This window comes from Falco peregrinus, chromosome 3 (genome assembly GCF_023634155.1).
Source record: "Falco peregrinus isolate bFalPer1 chromosome 3, bFalPer1.pri, whole genome shotgun sequence".
Classification (NCBI taxonomy): domain Eukaryota; kingdom Metazoa; phylum Chordata; class Aves; order Falconiformes; family Falconidae; genus Falco; species Falco peregrinus.
The window spans coordinates 70,303,168-70,326,790 of record NC_073723.1 but is presented as its reverse complement, the minus strand read 5'-3'; the positions used below and the strand labels follow the sequence as shown (position 1 = coordinate 70,326,790).

The window sequence follows — 23,623 nt, the reverse complement described above, 5'->3', positions numbered from 1 at the left end:
AATTCCTGAATTACAATTCAACCTGTTTCCGATTACAGATTTAAGATTACAGAACCCTAACATTGTTGTCACTTTTTGTTCAACAAAACTAAGTAAACCTCTTACAATGTTCTGTTTCAAATAATAGAGAGAAGCCCAAGAATAACATGAGCCAGTCCGACAATGGGGATCTGGACTGAAGCAAAGCTGTCTACCACATTCAGAGTACCACAAAGAAAACCATCGGACAGTCTTTCCCACTAAAAAAAAAACAAACCAAAAACCATCGGGAGAAAGGAGGGAGAGATAGAGGGGGAAGTTAAAATAAAAAATAAGCAGGGAAGAAAACACTGAACATCTGAAGTCCTGTTTAAACAGGACATTAAAATATTCAATCAGACTATGATGTGACTCTCGGGCTTCTTGTATAATTTTTTGTATAGTATTTTATTTTTAAAATAATTTCTATAACAAAAATTATATGCACGTATAGTATATATTATATACATACAAATTATATTAAAATTATACAATATATAGAAATGTATAATAAGAATAAAAATAAAATAATATAAAATAATTTGTATAATAATAGTAATAATAATAAAAAAATATGTTCTGGATGAACCAGAACATAAAGCTATCCATGGACAGGGAGGTAGTGGCCACAAGAGAAACCTGGAGGGAAGATGATCACGAATCGGGATGAGGAATCATACAGGAATGGCAAATGCCAAATTGTCATCGCTTCTATGCATACTACTGGCTACCCAAGTTAAATGTTAACAAGACCTGTCATATATACAGGAAATTAGAAAAGCAACAAAATGCGTGACTTCATTTATCCCACTGTATGCTGTATCAGGATACAGAAACTAAGCGTTCAGCTCTGAAAAACTTCCAGCCCAACTGCTGGTCTGAAAAGTGGTGATACAATAGAAGCTCCAGTAAAACCCCAAACTAATTCTTTGCATCAATGTTTTTTTGCAGATAAAGTCAGGCAGATTCCTATCCAGGCAACTTTCTTTTACAGATGAAGAGCAGAGTAGCTTTTCAAACTCAATTGTTGTTAGGGAAGTTCCAGACAATCACACTAATAGTTTTTTTTATTGTTCAGTTAAATAAGCATGGCTCATCATATAACCAACGAATGACTAGCTGTAGGTGTTGCCCACAGATTAAAAAACAGCCCTCTGAAAAGGGATCCAAGCTCAAATGCAGAAGCTACACACCACAAACTTCATGATCATCCAACACGAGCTGTCCCAATTACAACGCAGAATGGAAAAAAACCCATAGTTTCAAATTAATTGTAACACAGGAATGTTGATGTGGCATTTGTAGAGAAAATTACACTTCACAAATCTGTCAGAGGTCTTTGAAGGAGGCCAGATTTTCACTAACAAGACTGTGTCTGGACTTTTGGAGTTTTACAGTTTTTTTAGAAAAAGGATCTCAGAAAACACTGCTGTCACAGGATGAAAGGGCAGAGTCCTTTCATAAATTAAAGAAAAATAGTTCTGAGGCTAAAACCAAAAAGTAGGACTACATGGACAATTTTCACAAGGCTGGAAGTCGACAAGAGAGTTCTTTAAGCACTTGAGTGAGGACTCAAGCTGGTCAAACTTGCACTATAAATAACATGAAAGAGAGAATGAAAAACAGCTTGGAAGAATCTGTTACGGATATGAAAACAATAATTTACAAAGTTATGTTTTGTATTATTAAAACGTTTGTAAAAATCAGCAAAAGCTTGAAAAAAGGAAAAAGGGGAAAAATTTCTTACTATTTCTCAAACAAAAGAACTAGTGGGCTTAGGAACAAAATCATCAGATGGCATGCTGAAAACCAGATTTGAATCAATGATCTTATTACTACTGGATGTACTGGACCATTTGTTTTCAGCCAGTTTTTCTGGGTTCAGAAAGCAATTGGCTAAAACTAATGTAAAATATTCCATTAAAGGCAGTGAGCAAAAAGATACAATCTCTAGTTCAGAGTCCCAGAACTTGCAGACTGCTTGAACCTAGAGGACCATAATCAAATCCTGCTTTGCTCTTTTCATTACCCTTAGCACCTGCTACTGTCTGAGACAAGTTACTAAATTTACACAGGGATTTGGTGTAACACACAAGAGTAGTATTTCTTACTAAACAGTAGAAAGTATAAATACACTAAATATAAGCTTTTTTTTTTTGCATTTTTGAAAAAAGCTTATAATGCACCTCAGCAAAACTGTAGCCAGTTTTAGAAATCAATTAGTTTAGGGCTGGGTTTATTACAGAAGGTCGATGGTAAGAAGAAAACTAGCATGAGAGAGATACATATAAAGTTTTTTAATTTACACAGAATTGGTATTTAAAAATACTGCCATTAAAATCAGACCTCTTTCAGGGATACAAAGAAAATGACTATAAAAATCTAAATATTACAGAAATTAGGTTTATATTCAACTTGCATGATTAAAATACCTGAATGCTTGAATCTTCTGTACTCTTATTTTTCAATCAACTTCGCAGCACAAACTAATGTTTATCTTTTTTTTTTTCTTTAACTTAATTCTATAAAATCCTCCAACTCCACCTGTCTCATTCAGGAAAATCATTCTACCCTTGAAATGCTACAGCAGGTTTGAAATTAAAATATTATAGATATAGACATAGTTTTTCCCATGAGCTACGACTATGACTTTAGGCTTTATAAGCCTAAATACAGAAGGCTGTAATGATATGGTTTATTCAAAATATGGTAATGTGATTCATCTGATGATGCTGTAAGTACCAAATTTCACCTAGCACTTTCATTCATAACGCCATTCTTCAGATCATAATGAAACATACCATTCCTTGCAAAACCTTTAGTTAAAACAGTCAGTTTGAACTTAGTTTGAACTAAGACATTCAAAATCTTACTGACCTGTGTGCGTTTTAACATGGCAATCCAGAGTGGATTTTACAGTGAAACTCTTTCCACATTCTTCACACTTATACGGCTTCTCTCCAGTATGGATACGAACATGCCTAAGAATTCCAGAATACATGTATATGTGAATTTCTACTTTTATGTCAGTATGTAGAAATATTTATTTTGTATCTTACTGATTTTAGAATAATTGAGTACTTGTATTAAATTAAGCAGAACTAGTAAAGAAGACAATTTAAGCATTTGCCTTTTTTTCAAACTGGTTTTTATATGCAAGTCCTACAGGAAGAAAAATATAATTTATTCTAAAACTTCATAATAATAAATATAATACCACAGGGAAAGAAATATGAAAAGGCTGGTTTAGTCACATTCAGGATATCTAATATTTTGACACATTTTTAAACTGTTCTGAAAAATAAAAAATGTATGTAAATATGAGTCAAACTTTAGCTTAGACATAAAAAAATTATACGAAACTCTTACTGCTAAGTTTCTGGTGAACAATTTAGAAAATTGCAAAATTTTCACATTCCTTACCTGACTAAATCACTGGGTTTTTTAAAGCTTTTGGGGCAATAACTACAACAGTTGGCATATTTGGGCTCCGCTTCCAGTTCTGCTTGCTTATCTTTGATCTCGCTAATTCTGTCTTTCTCCGCAGCAGACTGGACAAGAACTTTTTCTGAGACAGTGGCACTTTCTCGAGGCCTGATCTTTGCCAGTTCTGCTGTTTCTTCTTCTGTAAAAGTTATGACACCAGGACGAGATTTCCTGGAAGTTCTTTCAGAGTTTTCATCATCATCTTCAACACATGCAACTATTAAAAAAAACCACCAAAAACTATTACATATGTCTGTTTATTTTAAATAATCTGTCAGCTGAAATCACAAAAATAGAAGGGTTTATTATTAAACCCATGGCCACTACCTCACATGCTTGGATTTAAATCTCTTTCAGAGGTCTAACTACTCATGTCTGCAATCCTTTTAAATAAAGCTGTATTTATAATTATTATTTTTACAATCATTAAATACAGATAAAAGTAATTTAGGACAAAAAATGTTCTATTTTAGTGACACACTAACTATGTAACATACAATACCTTTAATATACTGGACAGGCTCCTGAAAAACTGATTTCTTTAAACAATTTAGAAAACAGAGCAATTTCAGCAGCTCTGGACATCAGACATCATGCATGCTGGAAGGCTAATTTATAACATTACTCTTACAGCATTCATGTAATCCACTGAAACATCTGTACTTGCTATGTTGTAATGACTAGAAGAGTAAAAACGAAATAATTTACCTCCCCCTCCTGTTTCAGTAGCTGCTGCTACAGCTGAGACTGCCTGATGTTTTTTCATATGTTTTTTGCAGTGAACAGTTGTTCGAAAGCTTTCATCACAGAATGGGCACTTGTAAGGCTTCATGCTCATGTGAGTTGCCATGTGCCTGGTAAGGCTGCCATTAGTTGTGAAGGAGGTATTGCAAATGCTACAGCTGAATGCTTTAACTCCTTAAAGTAACAGAAACAAATAAGTAGCATGCCATTTGTTTAAATTGACTTACACAAGACATTTATGAAACCCAAGCATGAGTTAAGCTAATATTGAACTGGTATACTCTATTACCTGTATGAGTCTTCTCATGTGACTTAAGAACTCCTGAGGAAACAAAGCCACGGCCACAGAGTTGGCATTTATAAGGTTTCTCACCAGTATGTGATCGTATGTGCTGTTTCAAATGGCTGGATTTCTTAAAACCCTTGTTGCAATATTCACATCTATTAGAAGAAAATGGTTTTCATTAGTTGCATATAATTACTAGCTGTTAGCTGTAAAAGATTCAGGAAGTTCTGTGACAGAACCTAAAAGTATAACCAACCTATACGAACGTCTGCTTTGATCTTCATTATCCTCAAGAAAATGAGGCCGCTGGGTATGCAATTCAAGTTCTTCTTGTGATGATTGATCTTGTATCAAGCGAGTAGTCTAGAAATCAAAGTCTCAAGTAAATTTCAATAACACAGTACTGAAACAGTCACACAAATAGGCAAGAAAAAGATTACAGCATTTCTAGACAACACAAGTAATCAGTTTTATCATTTCATATATTTTTGACCAGAAATTAAGAGTGCAATTGATACCTCACTCTTTCATAGTGAGAAAGAAAGCAGCAAAGTGTGCACCTGCTGAATCAGAATAAGCAGACAACGTGCTGCACTTCCACTTCCCTGTGAATCTAGACAAAAACATGTGAGTCTTGTATATTTTGTTGGTGTTTGAAGGGTTAAACTTAATACTAAAGCAGCCATTTTAAACAGTATGGGCCCCACACTGAGCAGCAAGATGCAATGTTGCCGACAGACTTCACTACTTCTTGAACAGCTTTTTCCTCTAACCAAAAACAACCACAGAAAAATCCTTGAGAATGACAACATGTTTTAAGATTTGAAGAGAAGAAAACTCCAAAGCCTGTATGCTGAAATCACTCAAACTCTTCCAGATCCTAAACCCCACCTCAGTTCTCTGACCGACACTGGCCCTTTGCAAACAAGCATGAAGGGACAATAATGATGCAGGTCATCATGGTAAACACATTACTACAGATAGTCTTCATTCTAGGTACTGCTACCATCATAAGAAGTTATATTTAAACTTTATTTTTAGCAATTAAACTCTTTTACAAATTTAACCAGATGAGAACCACAAAACCACATCATACATTACAATATGCAAGCTCCATGAATCATCACTACATGTTTGTGATGTTATTTTTACTGCTTAATTATATCTATATCCATAGAAATTAAAGACTTAGGACAGAATACAGTGCAATAATGTAGAAGTGTTTTATAACATTAGGTCCTTTTCTTTGTTTTAGACTTAATCCAACTGTATAGCATTAGATCCTTTTTCAAGCATCAAAAAGTACAACTTTTTTTTAGAAACATGTGGCCAGGTCACTTATCCTCCACTCACCTTTTTATTTTCCAGTTGTTAAACACAAGCAATCTAGAAAGAAATCATGAACCTTTTCCGACTGCTCAGTTTATCTAATCATCAATGAAATAGTTCAAAGAAACTCATCACTGAACACAGAACAATGAATTTTGCCTTCTGGCAGTACTTACTACATTAATAGTGTCTGTATTTGGAACCTGAAGAATTGCGGATGGTGGATGGTAACTGGTTGAAAGAGCCTGAGATTCAAGTGTGCTTGAATCCTGCAGTTGTTGTACAGCTGGAAATTGAGACTGTTGATTGTAGCTGTCATTCACAGTAAAACCTGCCAGAAATTAAACAGTCACAAACCTAGAAAATACATGGAATTGGACTCTGAATAACACCACACCTTTTTTGAAGACTACCTTTGAGAGAGATTAAGCGGTATTACCATACAACAATACTCATTTTATACTCTTCACTGTTGAGTGTCAAAATACACAAATGTTTCTGGCATCTATGTAATATGCATAATAGGGTTACTTACCATGAGCTGGAATTCTATTGGAAAATCTCCTCCACAGAAAAACACTGCTTGAAGTTTCTTCAAAGTGCCAAAATTACCTTAGAGCCATTGAAATTTTGAATTTCTTGTACGTAAGCATGCATGTGTCAAACAGGTTGACCCATCTCCCTTTATCCACGTTGGTACCACGCTCCCTTAACTACACTGGAAGCCGATCACAAGGATGCAAAGCTCAGTGGGGAGGATGGCGGGTGAGTGGAGGAGATGACCCAATAGGAGAACTCCAGTTTCTGATAAAGTAACCCCATTTTCTCCTACTTTGGATCTCCTCCACATATTCCCACTCTTTAGATAATAGTAAAGTAGAGCCTCTCAAAGGCAAACTGCAAAGTAAAAAATAAACATTTTTATTCACATTTCCAGTATAAAGACCTAGATTTGTTTTTCAGTTTTGTTCTTCTGAAATATCAGATCTTAATCACCTCCTTTTCTAAATGAATGAATGAAATGACAGTATCAATGATTCAGAGCCAGGGAAGTACAGCTCAGATTGCAGGGGTTTTCAATGCTATCAGAGATGCCCTTTTATCAACCCCTCTAAGCCTTCTAATATATAAAAAAAATAATCAATGTTATGTGGAAAAAAATGAAACCACAAGTACCAGTAATTAAATTAAGGGCAGCAATTTTACTATTTCTGTGCAGTTTGCCTTTAGTGGACAAAAAGGGTGAAGATTATGAAAACAGGGTAGAAACAAACCCGTGTCAGATGATCACAGCATCAAAGGCCAAAAAGCAATGCTTAAAGAACGTTCAGAATTACAGTGTATCAAAAACTGTGATATGTTAAGTTTAAGCAGAAATTTTCCCAAAAGACACTTTTCACAGCAGAATACTGTTATCAATAGAAGAAAAAAACCTATTTGTATGCTATTGCTTACACCATAGAGCAAAAACTAATACATGTAAACAAATTTTGAAAGCATTGTCAGATTGTAACTTCTCACCAAACCTAATGCTGCAATTTGCATATTATTCTCTCTCCTAGAACTACCAAGATTAAAAGAAAAAAAAATTCAATAAGCTGAACCTTGCACCTCAATAACTCTTTTATTGGAATGACAAAATAAAAAAAAAGTAGCCTGAAGAACAGCAATGCAAAGCTCTACGGTGATAAGAGGGCTGCTAATTTCTATTTTCAAATTCATTTTAAAAGCACCTTTATGGAAAAACTGGTATTCCCACTACACTTGATGAGAACACACCAAAAACAAGCCTCAAGAAACTGAAGCAAAAGCAATGCCACTTCCATGCCCTACAAAAAAACCAAAAAAAAACCCCAAAAAAACCCAACGGAACTATGAAATGTACAAAGAAACAGCTATCTAAAAAAACCTGCAACTTTTTTTGAAACTGTAAGTATTTTTTACTAGGTAAGAAAGATAAAAGAATTTACCATACCATGACACACTTCATAGTGTTTTAATAAAAGTAATTATTGACATCCTGAAAAATTTCCCAGGACCAAGCAACAAAACACTCAGGAAGAAGAGTTCTGAATTTAGAGGTATTTGGGGACCAACTGAAGGAAGAAATACTACTCCTGAAAGTAGTTCTGGAATAGATACAAATCAATGCTGTACAAGAACATACATGATGTGTCCCCATTTTGCTCAATACCCTAGTATGAAGGACAATTTCCACTCAAAACTTTAAGAAGATTTAACAATTCTGAGCATGTTAAAGGCATTTGCTATCACCATACTATTTCTACAGAACAGCGTTACAAACAAAAACAAACCAAGCACCAAACCCCAGATGTTCAGTCTGAGAGACAAATAAATTTCAGAACCTTTTTTTCTGCTCTCGTTGTCATCATTAGAAATTGTTTCCCAGAAGCTTTTGCTTAATCTTCAAAGAACAAGAGTATCCTAAACTCTGTACAATAAGGGGAGCCTCATACTACAAAGTCCTCTAAACTTGGATTTTGTGTTATTGCAGTACAAATTTTTTCTTGGCATTATGACACCACCCAACCTATTCTCTTCTACATTAACAAAACATACTGAAAAAACAGAATATGCTAGAAGTCAGTTTACTAGTGGAAAGATATATGTCTTGCATATGAGAATGAGAAAACAACAGTAGGATAGTTCATAGCAAATACAGTATTTTAGTTGAGGCACAACTTGAATTCTTTACTGATCATCTGAATTCTAACATTACAAACATATCTACGCGCACATGTGCATCTCAGTGCAGGTCAGTGACTAACAAACGTTCTGCAGGTTTGCTTCCTAGGTAACTTTTGGACTAGCTGAACAGTATTGACTAGAATCAATGTGTAAATAGTTACTGAAAGAATCAGAATTCCAAGTCCTAAGATTGCTCATCAACTACTCAGGAAAACAAAACAGCAGTCTGGTGGCAAGTGTGTATTTGTATGGACTACAGAATAACAGTATTCGAACTTCTGTAGTTTTTCAAATCATTCTCCTATCACCACTAATTGAGTTATTAACATTCAACCATGCTTACAGGGAGACTTAAAGGAAGAAAAGGTGATAATCTATATGAAAACACATTTGGCGACAGAAGATATTCAATAATCCAAAGACATTTTCTCATAAAGATCCATCTGGCTGTTCTGACCTCACTAAGAAGTCTTCAAATGAAGATGCCTGAATATGTAAACTACAAAGAACACAAGTGCTTTTTCTCAGTCTTCAAAACTAGCTCAAATAAATAACAGATCATGATACACCCTCATAAGATCTGCACTTCTTTACAAGCCTGAACGTATTAAGAAGAAAATCTATCTGAAACCAGAAGTTCTGTAGAAGCATTACAAACAAAGAAAGAATAAACAAAGTACTGACAGGTCTGTGCAGACCTAGAGATCGGCCTCATCTGTCTGGAATGCAAAGATTTTCTTTTTTCTTTAAAAAAAGAAAAAAAAATCAAAAACCCACCAAAGATTTTTTTAAAACTCCTACATCGTTTTATTAATAAACACTGAGCCAAAATATTTTAACAAGAATACAGCCTACAGATATCAAAGATAAAAAAAGACATGTTTTAAGCTTGAATATTCTGCCTAGCTGATAGGAAAAAGAAATTAGGAGCATGAAGCACAGATGCAGACATAGGGAGAGGGTCGACCAATTTAACGCATGCATCCGCGCAAATGCTTACCTACCTGAAATTCAAAAATTTTGAAGGGCTCCAGGATCTTCAAGGAAACTTCAAAGATTTGGGAATCTGTGGATGAGATTCCAAGTAGAATAGGAGAGATCTTATACAAATGAGACTTAAAAAAAGCCCAAAAAAACCACACCACAAACGTTCCGATTCTCTGTACCAATTTTATAAATGTACCGATGATCAGCCTAGGTTTCTGATGATGGAAGAATTGCTTCGTGAGATCTAGAAGAGTCTCCCCCTTCCTCAAGAAATCACTTAGTAGTCAATATTTATTTAATGGAGAAGATACAGTTACAAAGAAACTGAAGTCTAAATGAGATAACAAAACAAGGTTTATGTATTGGATTTTCAAATTCAAACAAAAACCACCGACACTCTTGAAAGTAACACAGAGTGAAAGGCTGCACTTTTTCTCTCTAGTTTATTTTCATTCATTTGGAAACAGGCAACCAATGAAAATAATCCATAGGGTTTTAACAGAACCTGGTTCAGTCTTGTTTAATAAAAGGTGGAGACTGTAAATTTCTTTTCAGTTACACACAAAGCAGCACAACCTACAGAATTAAAACCTGCAACAAATTATACTACTTCTTCATAGTGTCATGCAACTTAGCACAGTCAATCACACTTTTACTGCTGCTATATAATTAAACAGGGAATGAAATGAAGAACAGAGAAGTTTAAGCAGATGGAAATACCAATTACTGGTTACAAGTTATATAAATATGAAGTTATTTCCTGGAGTCTGAAACAAGGAGGAAGACATCAACTCGTCAGCCAGTGAGGTATCCTTCCCAACCAATGAAAACCCCTTGAACATACCCACCTTCCCTGCCCACCCCAAAAAACCCCACCAAACCAAAACCAAACTAGCTGTTTCATATCAAGCAACAACTCAAGAAATTCAGCTGTGAAAAGCAAATGAACACAGTCATTACTTCATTCTCTGCAGGCTACATAAGCCTCACACATATTTCTCAGTATTTAGAGGGAGGAAGGGTTCCAAATGTTTACAATTTCTTGATTTGTTACTTACATAGCTTTATAAAAAACAAAAGGGGGCAAATTGTGTAAACTGTCTACTGCAACAGCGATTTCAAACACAAACAAGGAAAGAATATGAAATGCCTGACCATAAACCCCATAATGACTACACATCAGCTCATAAAAGCAAAATCTATTCATATTTAAGTACTCAAAATATTCTACCAAATAAGAGTTTCAAAACAGTAATTTAAGAACAAGTTTTTGCAAGTTCTCTGCATTGCAGTTACTTTGACTGTGGATGCTCACTTCTGAAATGCTTTATGATAACTATGCTGTAAAGCCAGATTTATAAAAATCACTTTAAAAACCTTTATTACTAACCTTGTGACAAGCCCTGTTGATCAAATGACTGCTGTGTTATAGCTGCTTGTTCAAATTGAGTGATGTTCTCCTGTAAAGCATGCTGGGATGCCACAAACCTATCTGAAAAGGGGAAAGAAAGAGGAGGAAGAAAAGGAACAAACAAGAAGAGAAAAAAATATCAAGAAAAGATGATGTAATTAACTGGATAATTCAGTTGTTCCCAAAACCCCACATTTTACAGTCATCTAGATTTTTACTGCACTAAAAATAAATAAAAAACTATTAGCTGAATAGGTATTTAAATCTTTGCTATTTTTATGTAGGCTATACTCCTCTGTAATACTTGCTAACTCATTACACTATGAAAAAGAGCAAATAAGGAAAACTAAAATACTCTGTTCCACTATTACTGATAGAATAAGTACATGAAATATGTTGCATCCTCCCACCTCAAAACACAGGTATTACTTCTTAAGCAGACTACATAGCTGTGCTTTTTATTAATAATAGAGGTGCTGTGGTAAAGTTTTGTGCACATAGTATTATTTTTCTGTGTATTTGCTTAGTAGATTTTATTGATACAACTAAATGGCACAAACCTTAATCAATCATTTTATATTTTTAACAGTAAACTAAACACCAATGAATGAAAAAAAAAGTACAATACACAATTAGTTAGCTTTTACTCCATGTGTTTTTCTAGTTGTTTACTTGCATTATCTTGAAACTCAAATCATTGACATGTGTAAAGAAGTTATTTGAGAGCCTGTAAACTTATCTCATTATAAACCTTACCATACTTCAAACACTCACCCTCATCTTGCTCTAAAGGCTGATCAGCCAATTGTTGTTCTAGTGCTGTTTCTTCTGGGCCTACTACTGGCTGCTGGTCTAACTCTAAAATAGCCTGCTGATCTGTTGCAACAGCTTCTGACTGCTGTAGCTCATCACTTTCAATCTCCACTTGCATCTGTGTAGAAACATGAATGCTCTGCTGATCTACTGTAGAATCATCTATTGAAGCAGACTGCTGATGCTGCTGAAGTTGCTGTGCAAGTTCATATCTGCAATGGAAGGTAAGGCCTTTTTATGGCTTCTGTTAGACAATTATACTAACCATTTGCATAAACAATTTTTCACTTTACTATACATCATAACTTACTGCATGCTTTCAGAGCAACCTAAGTGTTTGCTACCTATAAACATCCTTATTCAATTATGAGCATTTGCTACACAGCAAAGCTGCCTTTCCAAGTATCTTTAAGAAAGGGTTACTGAAATACATTGAAGGATTCATGTAAAAATTGTAAACATACCTATGAGTCTTCATGTGTTTTTTACAGTTTAGTGATGTTTTGAATGTTTTCTGACAATACGGACACATATATGGTCGAAGGTCATTATGGATCCCCATATGTCGCCTTAGGCTACCACCAGTAGTAAAGGCCCCGTTGCATATAAGACACTTAAAAGCTTTCAATCCAGTGTGTGTTCTAATATGTGCCTTCAGAACTCCAGCTGACACAAAACCTCTTCCACACTGTGAGCACTTAAATGGCTTTTCACCAGTATGTGACCTTTTTAAGAGAAAGCAGAAGGTAAAGTAGATTTAACAGTGTGATTTACGAAGTTATTAAATGACTATATTTTAAAATTAGCAAAATAAACCAAACTAAGGTGACTGCTATACGGGAGGAAATGGCCTCAGTTAAGAATATCCAAAATGTAAAGCTTTAAATAATCTGCATGTCATCGCTGGCAGGGCTAGAAGCAATATAGTCTTGACAGTCTTAGTTATGTTCTACAGTCCAATCTCCTTTAATGATCATATTTTGCCTCAATTAAAACATCTGGGTTGAATTTTTCCATGCCAGATAACACACCAGTTCTTCAGACTACTGTAGTATCATTCACATGTCTTTTCCTCAATTCAGCTAAAACAATGTTCAGAAAAGTTTAGAGAAAAATATATGGTCCTCCTCATAGAATATCCTACTGCTACCACATTTAATAATGAAACTTTCAGGAAGAGAACTGTGTCCATCCTGAATACCCCCTAAACGAGGCACAGTACAACTAGTCTTGCAGACTGCTATATGAAAACAATATTCAAGTGGGGAAACTCTCTCACCTATACTATCAATGTGTCCCACTCACTATATCTTTCCTTTCAGAGGTGCTGGAGGACGTCCCCTTTATGACTACATCGAGATATAAAACAGACTGAAGGTCAGGTTAGGAAATGGAGTGCAACAAAAATTTTAAAGGCTACGACTGTAGCATCCCAGGACTGAGAACCAAGAGGAAGGCCATGTAAATGCTAGGAAACAGAAGATAAAGGAAGCAGGGTTTAATATAATTGAGAAAAGTTAGGGATGTCTTAGGATTTACAGTAGCCTTGACCACCACATCAGACGCCATACTAAAGAAGTATGACATAACATGATGACTGTTTTGCTACCAATATATGTGTATGGAAGTCAGTGGTAGGGTACACCAACCCTTTCTTGGTGTGCCTGTGGGAGAATCTGACACATTATCCAGTCAGAGCTCTATTGAATATACCTGTAATACAAATTTCCCTCTGTTTCAGAGAGGGAAACAAGCTTTCTAAGCAGTGATCAGCACCATTCCGTGAAGACAGACTGACCACACAAGTGTCAAGTTTAGTAGTTTAGGTATAGCAATGCCATTTTACGAAGAACAAACATGGAAAAAGAAGTTTCTAATTCCTCCACAAAACCCCTAATAAAGCCAAGCTAACCCTCACTCAGTACTCAACGTACACGAATACCACCTGCAAACATCAATCAGAAAGAAGCACAGTGGCAAGCGGTTGGTGCTTTGCATTTTCAGTATGGCAGAAGAAAAAGAAAGATGCACATAATAAGAGGCTTTTAAAGCTAGTTTATACTGAGGCTGGAGTAAATGTATACCCAACAGCAGACTGAATTCAAGCACAGGCATTTGAAGAACAGAACTTTCAAACTCAAAACGTATTCTGACCAAAATAAAAAAAAATATTAAAAAATAATTGAGTATTCAGTGCATGTAAACCAATTGTTTAAGTCACAAGCTGTTCATGTTCTGTGTGATTAAAACACTTAATTATCAAAGAATCTTGACAGAACTTGAAAAAAGAAAAATTAACTAGGTAAATCAGTCAACTACATTTCTCTAACACAAAGAAAAAATTAAAAACTATGAATATAAATAAAACTGTAAACTACATAAATGCTTCAGTAAAATATGCATAAATTTAGCTTATCGTTAGGCCCTCTTTAGGCAGACAATGTCCTCATTAGTGGCAACTAACATTTTAATGGTAACTAGTCATTGACCGTTACTGAAACTGAGACGTGTGAAAAAATTAAAATCAAACTATTTCAATGAAGGACTTTGAAGGTGGTAACGATGCAAACCAGCAACACTTACTATTTAAAATTATTTTGATTTAAATGAGTCCAGCTTGATCATGTCTACAAAAGACATTGAGAAATCTTGACAGGATATTACAAAAGGAAAAGATAAGACATTGCAAGGCTACCCCCATCCTGTTAAGACAGCATATAGAAACCAAGAACTGTTTCAAGCCAGCCTGAGAACCTACTACTACAGAACTTGTAAGGAGAACATGAGGAACTCGTCATGATTTCAATTAGAGAAAGTGAGAAAGCAGTACAGAGCTTACATTGCAGAAACAAGCATACTGCCACCTGCTTGTACGGAATCTTTCCTTAGATCCTAGTAATCGTCTTCAGGTTTTGGTTATTTTTTCGTATTTTCTCCTCCACTTATTCATACTTTATAAATCAGTGAGCAATATTTGTTAACTAAACATCAAAGCTTACTGCCTATAAAAGTACAACCCAACCTAACTTTGAAGCTACTCTTTCATTTGAAAACAATTTGGATTAGTTACCTCCGACTGGTTCCCCTCCAACCTAAATTCTTCTGTGACTCCATGACCTCGTGGTTGTAAGAAACACCCACTATATGGAACCTGAACTGAACTCCAAGCAACAAAATGATCCTCCCAAGAAGATTTACTCAACATTTACTCCCAAGAACTCCTTACTCAATCAGAGTAACTCCAAATTCTTTTAAGTTTAGTAAACAGAAAACAGCACACAGAATAAAAAGCTAATTTCCTTCTTCAAAAATAGGAGTTACACACAAAGCAGATGACCTGGAATATGCAATTACAAAATTCAAACAAGAATGCACATGCAATGCTTGCTATTATTTATATATAGTTTAGGAAAAAAAAGAGGCTGAATGTTAATACTGCTAAACTACACACTAAATACAAGCACTTACACTACTAGGACTGCACATAGGTATGAGTTAGTCCAAAGCCTCCTCCAACTTAACCAGAAAAATCAGTTATCACCAGTTCACTACTTAAGAAATAGTAAAATATCAAGTCTTTTCAGTGAATACTATATAAATCTCATGATTTTCCATAGATTTGTTATTACATACATTTCCTTTCTTTTTATTTTACCTGATGTGTTGTTTAAGATGACAAGATTTTTTATAAGCTCGATGGCAATAAAAACATTTGTATGGTCTGTCTGCATCATTCACAAAATTATTGTTAAAATAATTTTGGAAGAACTGGCTATTCCTTGGGATTGGCTGGATAAGACCTGCACACATAAACACACACACACAAAAAGGAAAAATTAGTTCGTAAAGTTATTCCAAAGTTGCAGTAGTCTGAAGAGCTACTATTTGGAAAAAAAGTGACCAAACTTTTAGTATATGAGAATATAAAGAAAATGTGCATGTTGACAGCACTTATTTAAAACTATGCATGCATCTGTTTAGCATTATATATATTATATTGCACATTCTATCCATTTTAGTGATAGCTCTTCTTTTATCCATAGGTCCACCCCATCACATTAAGACTCATTTATGTCCTAAATAAGCATTAACTTTAAAAAAATACTCTAATCAAATAATATTTTTCTCTCCCAATTGCTACCTTAACCAAATGACATCTAATCAATTTACCCCAGATATATATTATAACTCAACAAATATTTAAAACTCAATTTGTGAAAAGTACAAAACATGATGATATGCACGTGCCTTTAAAGACATGCATTTGCCTTTGACTGGCTAATCAGTCTTGCTAATTCTCTGCATATCTTCAAAAATTTATAGGGAAAACCACACCAAAAGCCCAAACCAACTTATTTAAACAAATGCTCTTTATACACTGGTCCCTGAAGTCAGTCAAGTGTCATTTTGGAAAACTTGGTTAAAAGTTCCTGCTACTAAAGGTCCAACTGCTAATGCAGGAGTACGCTGTCTCAGAAGCGGCCAACAGAATGGTATCATCCCAAACACTGTGACAGAATGGGAACAGCAGCAGAGTTCTCAAGTAAACAAACTCATCCTCATTCACACATCTGTGAAGTCAAAAGCACTCATCACAATACTAGTAACATAAGGCTGAGTGATGAAAAGTTTCAACAAATATGCAGAAGATCCCTTCATGGTCCTAAATGTTCACACAGAAGCCTTGTACGCCATCTTTTCCTTCTTCAGACTGCTTCATCTAGCTGATATGTTTCATATTCAGAAAGGAAAGCCCAAAGGGTCTCTGCTGACTTCCAAATGAAATTGAAAAGAGCAAAAGACAAGGAGAGGGAATTCTCTCAATTTTGAGAGCAGATGGCAACAATGAGAAAAGAACAAGTTTCTTGTGTCAGACTTGAAAAAGTATATTGTATATACATGTATGTTATATACATATATTTATAAATCCATATATGCCAAAACTTCCTTCATCTTCCCAACTCGCTCAGTTGGTCTAGGAAAAACATTTTTTCTTCAAAAAAAACCCAAACCAAAAACCACAATGCAACCAAAAACCCCAAAATCCCAAACCAAACCAAACACCCCACCAAAATGAAACCTACAACCCTACTTTCTCAATTCCTTCTCTCATTCATCTGCTATTGTAATTAGTAGTAGTGTACAGATGACAAGTCTTCCAATTACAAGAGAAGGAATTTCGTATGACAAGTATTTGCTCCCAATTATTTTTGATAAAACAAAAACATAGTAATTCAGTTAATTAATGAATGACAGATGAGTAACTTGTGAGCATATCCCAGGTTACAATGGTTCTGGTCTGCAGAAGCACTACAGAAATTCCTAACAACATACTTAAGAGAACAGAATCAACAGAAATTCCTAATAAAACACTTCCAAACTATTTACTCAACCTGTTCAACTCTGATAAATCAAACATTTCTCCAGACTGTTAGAACAGTTAAAAGTGGCTCTACACTGGATATAGCAAGTCAGTAAATAGTTCTGAGTGGAAACATTCTAGAAAAACGGTATTTTCTCCCATTGGTTCCATCTTTGTAACCACAGCACACACACAAAAAGTTAGAACAAATTTTTTTTGCATTTCCTAGTCAATAAATACTATCAACTAATGCAATAAAATGAAACAAACTGTTACAGGTAAAGAACAGTTTGTAGACTTCTTAAATAGTTTTAGAATAATTCAGACTTTTTTAAAAAAGCAAAATGTATCTCAACTTGTTTTATTTTTCCCATCAAATGTGCCACTCAAAGATTTTACCACTATTACAGAGCAACAATACTAGTTTCTTGTCAACTCTAAAAGAAGTATTTTTTTTTTCTGGGAACCATGGACATATTGTCAGTAGGTTGAAAAAACATGACACCTTCTAGACAAATGGTGGAACTTCTCATTTTTGCATTGAACATTCCAGTATCAGATGACTTCATGTGTTACCAGTACTTTTAGGAAACAACTTTTATAGTATTTCTTCTATGTTTTTCTTCCCAAAAAACCTGGAATTTCACTGCACAGATCTAAAGTGCTTTTTTCTTTAAAAATGAAGAAATAGGACTGTACCTATTCAGAGTTCACTTAAAGAAATACTGTGTGATCTGAATAGCTAAAGCTGTCAGCTAAGTTTTGTTGCTACCCTGAAAATTTGAATGTCTTATACCCAATACCAAAATAACACCTGCATACAGTAATTTTTGGAAGCAGTGAAAGCAAAAGGGTTTTTAAAGTATGATAAAGATTTTATCATTAGAAGTTAAAGATACTACCAATATAAGATTCTGCTATGTAAAGTTGACTCTGCAACAGACAAGGCAGGGGGGGTTAGCAAGCTGGTGGTGAGTCAAACAGGGAAGAGTAAATGCCTTGCCCACTACATTGACAACAATATATATTTTCTTGATTGAGCTATAACAGAAACTGACCTTCTTTGAAAAGGTGGTTTTATGTAATACTGTAACCATTATTCTACAACGAATTAAAATAACTGTATGAATTCTCTATAGCATGTTCCAGAATTATTCTGCCCTTTTTTGAAATATTACCACTAATAATTACCACTAATCCAGTTGAGGTCACAATTATAAGAAATACACTAAAACTATACAACATACCAACACATTAATGTATGTAATTTTAACAAACAGGATTATCTTAAGAAGAATCTAGGTCATAAACTGTCATTTTTTCTATACCCACAGTCTAACAATATTTAAATTATACTCCTCTCCTAATGCAATGTGAAAATGCACACGCTTTTTTCTGGTAAGGATTATGCAACTTCTCTGTAAATAAAAATATTCTTCTTAACTAATTCTAGTGCAAGCAAACTATAAAGTATGGCACTTTTCTGAAGTCTGATTATTTCTGATGACTTATTTCAAAGTGCATCTTTCTGAGTAAACTCTGAACATGTTTGCCTAATTAAACTGTGACCTCTATTTTCTAGTGAAATCCAAATTTCAAGAAAGTTTGGATTTACTTGCTCTTTACCTAGATCAGTTATGAGTATGGGCTCTTGCAAAGGAATGTCTGGTACTGGAACAGTCGTCTTTCCTACTCGAACTTTTGCAGGTTTACGTTGATGTCGCAGCTTTCTTAGTTCGGTATGTTTAAAATGGGAAGCAATATGAGTTTTCCGGTGGCCTGATGTTCTAAACTTTTTGTCACAGTGAGGACAAGCAAAAGGCCTAACACCTGCAAAAGATTAAAAAAAAAAATTAGTTTGTGATTTTATTTCCACCACTCTAAAAATGTAGCTTTGAAATACAGATTCTCTTTTCTGCATTTTCTCTGTTTTCTATCAGAGTGTTCACTATTAAATAGGTTTTCTAGAGATCCATAAAATCACATCAAAAGTAAATACGAAATTGCTGAACTACTAACTGGCTGCAGCATTTATCACTTCAAGCAAGCTCGTTATCGGGAAACTGGATGATGCAAAATTTCAAAGGGTTCCAGAAGCTACCCTAAGAGTTGCAGATAGTGGGTCAAGTGTCCTTCCAAAACAAACTGTTAAAAAATTGTGAGAAAAAAGAATGAGCAAACACACAGAAAAATTATATCTAATAGGATAAAGAAGAGGAACAGTGATGTGACAAAGTTTAAAGAAATTCCAGGTTGGTGTCTGAAAATGTCAGCGCTGTTTGATGGCAGTCAAAAAAGCACACCAACAGGAATTAATCAAGAAAGACATTTGCAATGCAAAATCTGGTAGAAAATCTCTCATTGGAATGGATACCGGAGATCTTGGTAAATTACAAAGGCAAACAGAGCTGGTGAACTTTCAGCTTTTGCTCAAGGGGAAATCTTGGATTTAGAAGGCTAGGAAACATGACTGGGTATCATCAAGAAAGCTCTATAAAAATTGTAGGTAGAAAAAACGCACAGGAAATAAGAATGAACCATGCTTCACAATACAGTAACTTAAACATCATATGAAACCACCAAGCAGAATCAACAGAAAGTACTTTACTCAACATGTAGCTCAACATTTGGATTCATTAGTTAGGTTGTTATAGTACTAAGTTCATATGGGTTCAGTATCAATTTGTTTGCTAAGTGCGGAGGTACAGCCTGCTTCATAAAGCCCTCAACCCAAAGATTACTGGAAGCTAGCTGTACACTGCTAAACAGCATTAATGCAGGCTTCCCCTTTTCCACACACGGCCATCACAGATGGCATATGGGGGCTAGATGAACCTCTAACCTGACCCAGTAAGCCTAACCTGCTAAAGAGAGGAAGAAAACACATCAGACAGGAAAAACAGGCGTGCTGAACAATGGCTAAATACATGCTGGAGTTCCACGAACACTGGACTACCTATTTTTCAAGCCACCTAGTGCTTTTGCAACTTTGAACAAGTCTGACTTCTTTATAAATAAAGGTTGACTTTAAAGTAACAGCAAAAATACTGCTTTACAAGTTTACAGAAAAGAAAGTTAAAAACTTTCTGCAGATGAATCCAACATCGATATTTCATGGATTAAAGTCATCTGACTATAAAACATATTGAACACCAAACACACATAGCAGCTAATGAATGATACTTTTGCATAATGTAAATACAGAAACAGGAGTGAAATGAAAGAACAGCACATTTTTACAAGCTTATCTTGCTGAAAATTTACTTACCTGCAAAGAACAAAGAAAGAAAAGAAAAGTGGAAAACAACCAGGTAGTCCACCAAGAGTAGAAAATTAATTTTTCTCTATACAGAGGATAGAAGTTCAGCCACAGAAAAACAGGTATTGAAGACATCACATATGATGTGAACAAGGACCATAAGAAAGAGGAGTTTTAGGATATGCAGTGTAAGATATTGAAAGCAGGTAAGTTGGTGAAAACACGAAGTACACGTTACTGCTGAAGATAAAATGGGAAGTAACGAAATAGTCCTGAGTGATACAGTGAAATTATCAAAAACTGTGTGGAATGGGAGGGCAGCAAAGATGCAGAATAATTACAAAAGGTAACTGGGGATAAGTAAAATCAGAACTCAAATTCTAAGAGCATGAGTCTTTAGAAAGCACAATTAAATACATTCACAATAGCGGTATTAAAAAGGAGCGACAGCTGACTCATCAGCAGAAAATTAAATGTCCATATTTTTTCTAAGAGCCCCAAGTTTCAAAGCCATGAAATGCTAAAACAAAAATATAAAAGTTCATCATGTAAGACACTAAAAACAGTTCATTCTTTAATAGATGTCAATGACATGATAGACATCTCTACAATTTAAGTGCTTCACATTGTCGTTTTTCATCCAAGGTCTCATCCACATCCTAGAAAATACAACAGCAGTTTTGAGGCCTTACCTGTATGTAGACGAATGTGAACTTTTAAACTCCCTGAGGTGGAAAAGCATTTCATACAAAATTGGCACTTGAAAGCTTTAATGCCAGTATGTGTTTTTATGTGTGCTGTCAGAGTACTCTTAACAGCAAAGGCGCGGAAACACTGGGGACACTTGAATGGCTTCTCATGAGTATGAATGCGAATGTGACGCACTAGATCACTTGGTTTTTTAAATTCTTTAGAGCAATACGGACAAACATGCCACCTTATTCCATTTTCTTCACGTACAGAACCTAAAATAAAGAACATCAAAATGAATATGTCACAAAAACATTTTGCAAAATAGATGCCATTACAACGCATTTTTGTGAACAATTAACTTCTCTACCAGATACTGTCTACTTCACAAAAACAATGATGGGCTGGAATGACAAAAACGAAACCCAAGAGAATCCTGTTGAAATTCAAACATTTTTATGCTACTGAAAATGAAGAAGATAAAAAAAAAACCCTTAAAAATGTCTGACTACAGAGAACAGAACAAATGCAATGTGCACACCACTTAGAAATACGGAATGTAGTTTTAATGCAATATAATATACCAGGTAACTTATAAATACCATTTCTAACACAAAATTACACAACAATTAATATAACTCCTCAACCATAACCACACCAAACTATTTCAAGCACTAAAGAGTTATCTAACTGGAAGAGATATTTTATATGGCACTCTCTTCTGCAAATTCAGACAAATTAGACTTTATAAATTTTTAAAGGAGTAAAAACTCCATAAGAAGTCTGAAAGATTTACAATTTAAGGCCACTTTTTCACAAAAGTTGTTTTATGATCCAAGAACCCTAAGCTCTGTCCTAAAGCAACAGCATAGCTTTTCTCAACAAAAATGGCAAAAGAATCTTCTAAATCCTACTTGGTTTTTAATTCATATAAGTTGTTCAATCAGATATTTGCTCATTTACATCTGTTCATGCAGTGGTTTTCTTCTGTAAACCACATCAACAAAACTGATTTTATCAAAAAATAAAGGCGGCTGTGTTTGACTGTACAGCAGTAAACTTTTATTTTTATTTGCAGAGTTAAAAATGTTGTTACTGTTACACACCAGGAACAAAATAGTTATTAGTACCAGAGCTAAGAATTAATGCTGATTTTTAGTAGAGTTATGCTGGACAAGATGAGTTTTCAGCTTTAATCAATTTCTACACCCCTTGCAAAGGAAAAAGCAATATCAATGTATCTATGAAGATACTACAGCCAGAGCTCAATGACTGCTTATTATAGCACTGTCTCCACCAGGCCAGCCATTAAAGTATGATGGCTATACTTGGAACAAACCACTTCTAACAACCTTCAAGCTTGAGCTACCTTAACACTAAAGTTGCATTTAAGCACACAGAGACAAAATCCAGGCTTGCATACGCACAATACAGTATGGAGGTGGAACGTTAACATGTATTTATGGTGACAATATCACATCAGTAGTGTGATTCCAGAGGTGCCACGAAGTATCATCGACAATGCCAACCTTCATCCTTCCTTACACGGCCTAGATCAGTGAAGATCTGCATGAGGCAGCAGTACTGCACTTCTGCCTCTGCGAGGCCTCACTTCCAAAGACAAAGAGCAGTGCTTGCGAGAACTCTGCTCTGGGACACACTGTGAAAACTCAGTCCTTCTCAGAGAAGGATGATTGGAAAAAAAGGAAAAAAAGATTCACATTCTTTCTGTTTAGTCCTCTTCCAAAAACTCCACTGATCTAAACTCAGAAGATTTAACAGTGTAATTTCACTTAATGCCATTCCAACATGTTTTTGTATCAGTATAAGGAAAGTTAAAAATACTACTAATCATAACTTATACACATGCTGTGTTTTAGACAAGAGTAAATTAAGTTCATAACTAGTACACAAAACATTTTGGATATCCCTTTGTAAAGCCATCAACACACTCATAAATACTACAGTCCTTAAAGCACAAAATGTAGCAAGCAGTGGCCACATTACCAGGTAAAAACGATGATTTTTTCTTAATAACCTTTTTTTCTTTTTTATCCAGTTTATCTGTACTCTCTTGCTCTTTATCTTGTTCTGTATTATTAGAATCAGCTTGATTATTTGAGTGAGTCTGGATGTCTGGGTTCTGATCCTGGGCTCCAGGAGTCTTAGTCTGGCTGCAGTCAGTAGAATGTGCAGAGACGGGAATGGAAGACAACCCACTGTTCTCTAAAGCTTGCTAAAAGAGAATGAAAAACTTACAGATTACAAAAGAAACATTCCACAGTTTACCCAACTTTTCTCAAACAACTATTTAAAACATATCATGCAAATATAATTAAAGGAATTATATGTCTCACCCTCCCAGAATTCCAGCTGGATTTCAAACTTCCAAACACATTCTTACACAACACTGAGTTCTGATTGTCTGTGAGATTTTAAGTTGCATTTCTTGCACTAATACATGTGCCAACAGCTACCTTTCAGAAAAGCGTCAATTATTTCTACAGAATCATTTGCCAGGAATATATA

General features: G+C 35.0%; 1 protein-coding gene across 8 annotated transcripts in view; it reads right to left on the bottom strand.

The window, feature by feature from the left end:
* The window catches only part of ZNF236 (zinc finger protein 236), a 93,077-nt gene that overhangs the window by 31,171 nt on the left and 38,283 nt on the right, over positions 1-23,623 (bottom strand). For all 8 annotated transcript variants that reach the window (XR_008746365.1, XM_055799114.1, XM_055799118.1 and 5 more), the window contains exons 10-22: positions 23,102-23,330; positions 21,097-21,369; positions 18,772-18,975; positions 15,439-15,583; positions 12,248-12,508; positions 11,745-11,995; positions 10,950-11,051; positions 6,040-6,194; positions 4,791-4,897; positions 4,538-4,689; positions 4,213-4,422; positions 3,442-3,721; positions 2,896-2,999 (exon numbers count right to left, since the gene is read on the bottom strand). Coding sequence is in view for 7 of the 8 variants with exons in the window: in XM_055799114.1 (XP_055655089.1) it covers positions 2,896-2,999; positions 3,442-3,721; positions 4,213-4,422; positions 4,538-4,689; positions 4,791-4,897; positions 6,040-6,194; positions 10,950-11,051; positions 11,745-11,995; positions 12,248-12,508; positions 15,439-15,583; positions 18,772-18,975; positions 21,097-21,369; positions 23,102-23,330 (2,473 nt within the window). In the remaining variant the exon portion in view is untranslated. The remainder of the gene's footprint in view (positions 1-2,895; positions 3,000-3,441; positions 3,722-4,212; positions 4,423-4,537; positions 4,690-4,790; positions 4,898-6,039; positions 6,195-10,949; positions 11,052-11,744; positions 11,996-12,247; positions 12,509-15,438; positions 15,584-18,771; positions 18,976-21,096; positions 21,370-23,101; positions 23,331-23,623) is intronic.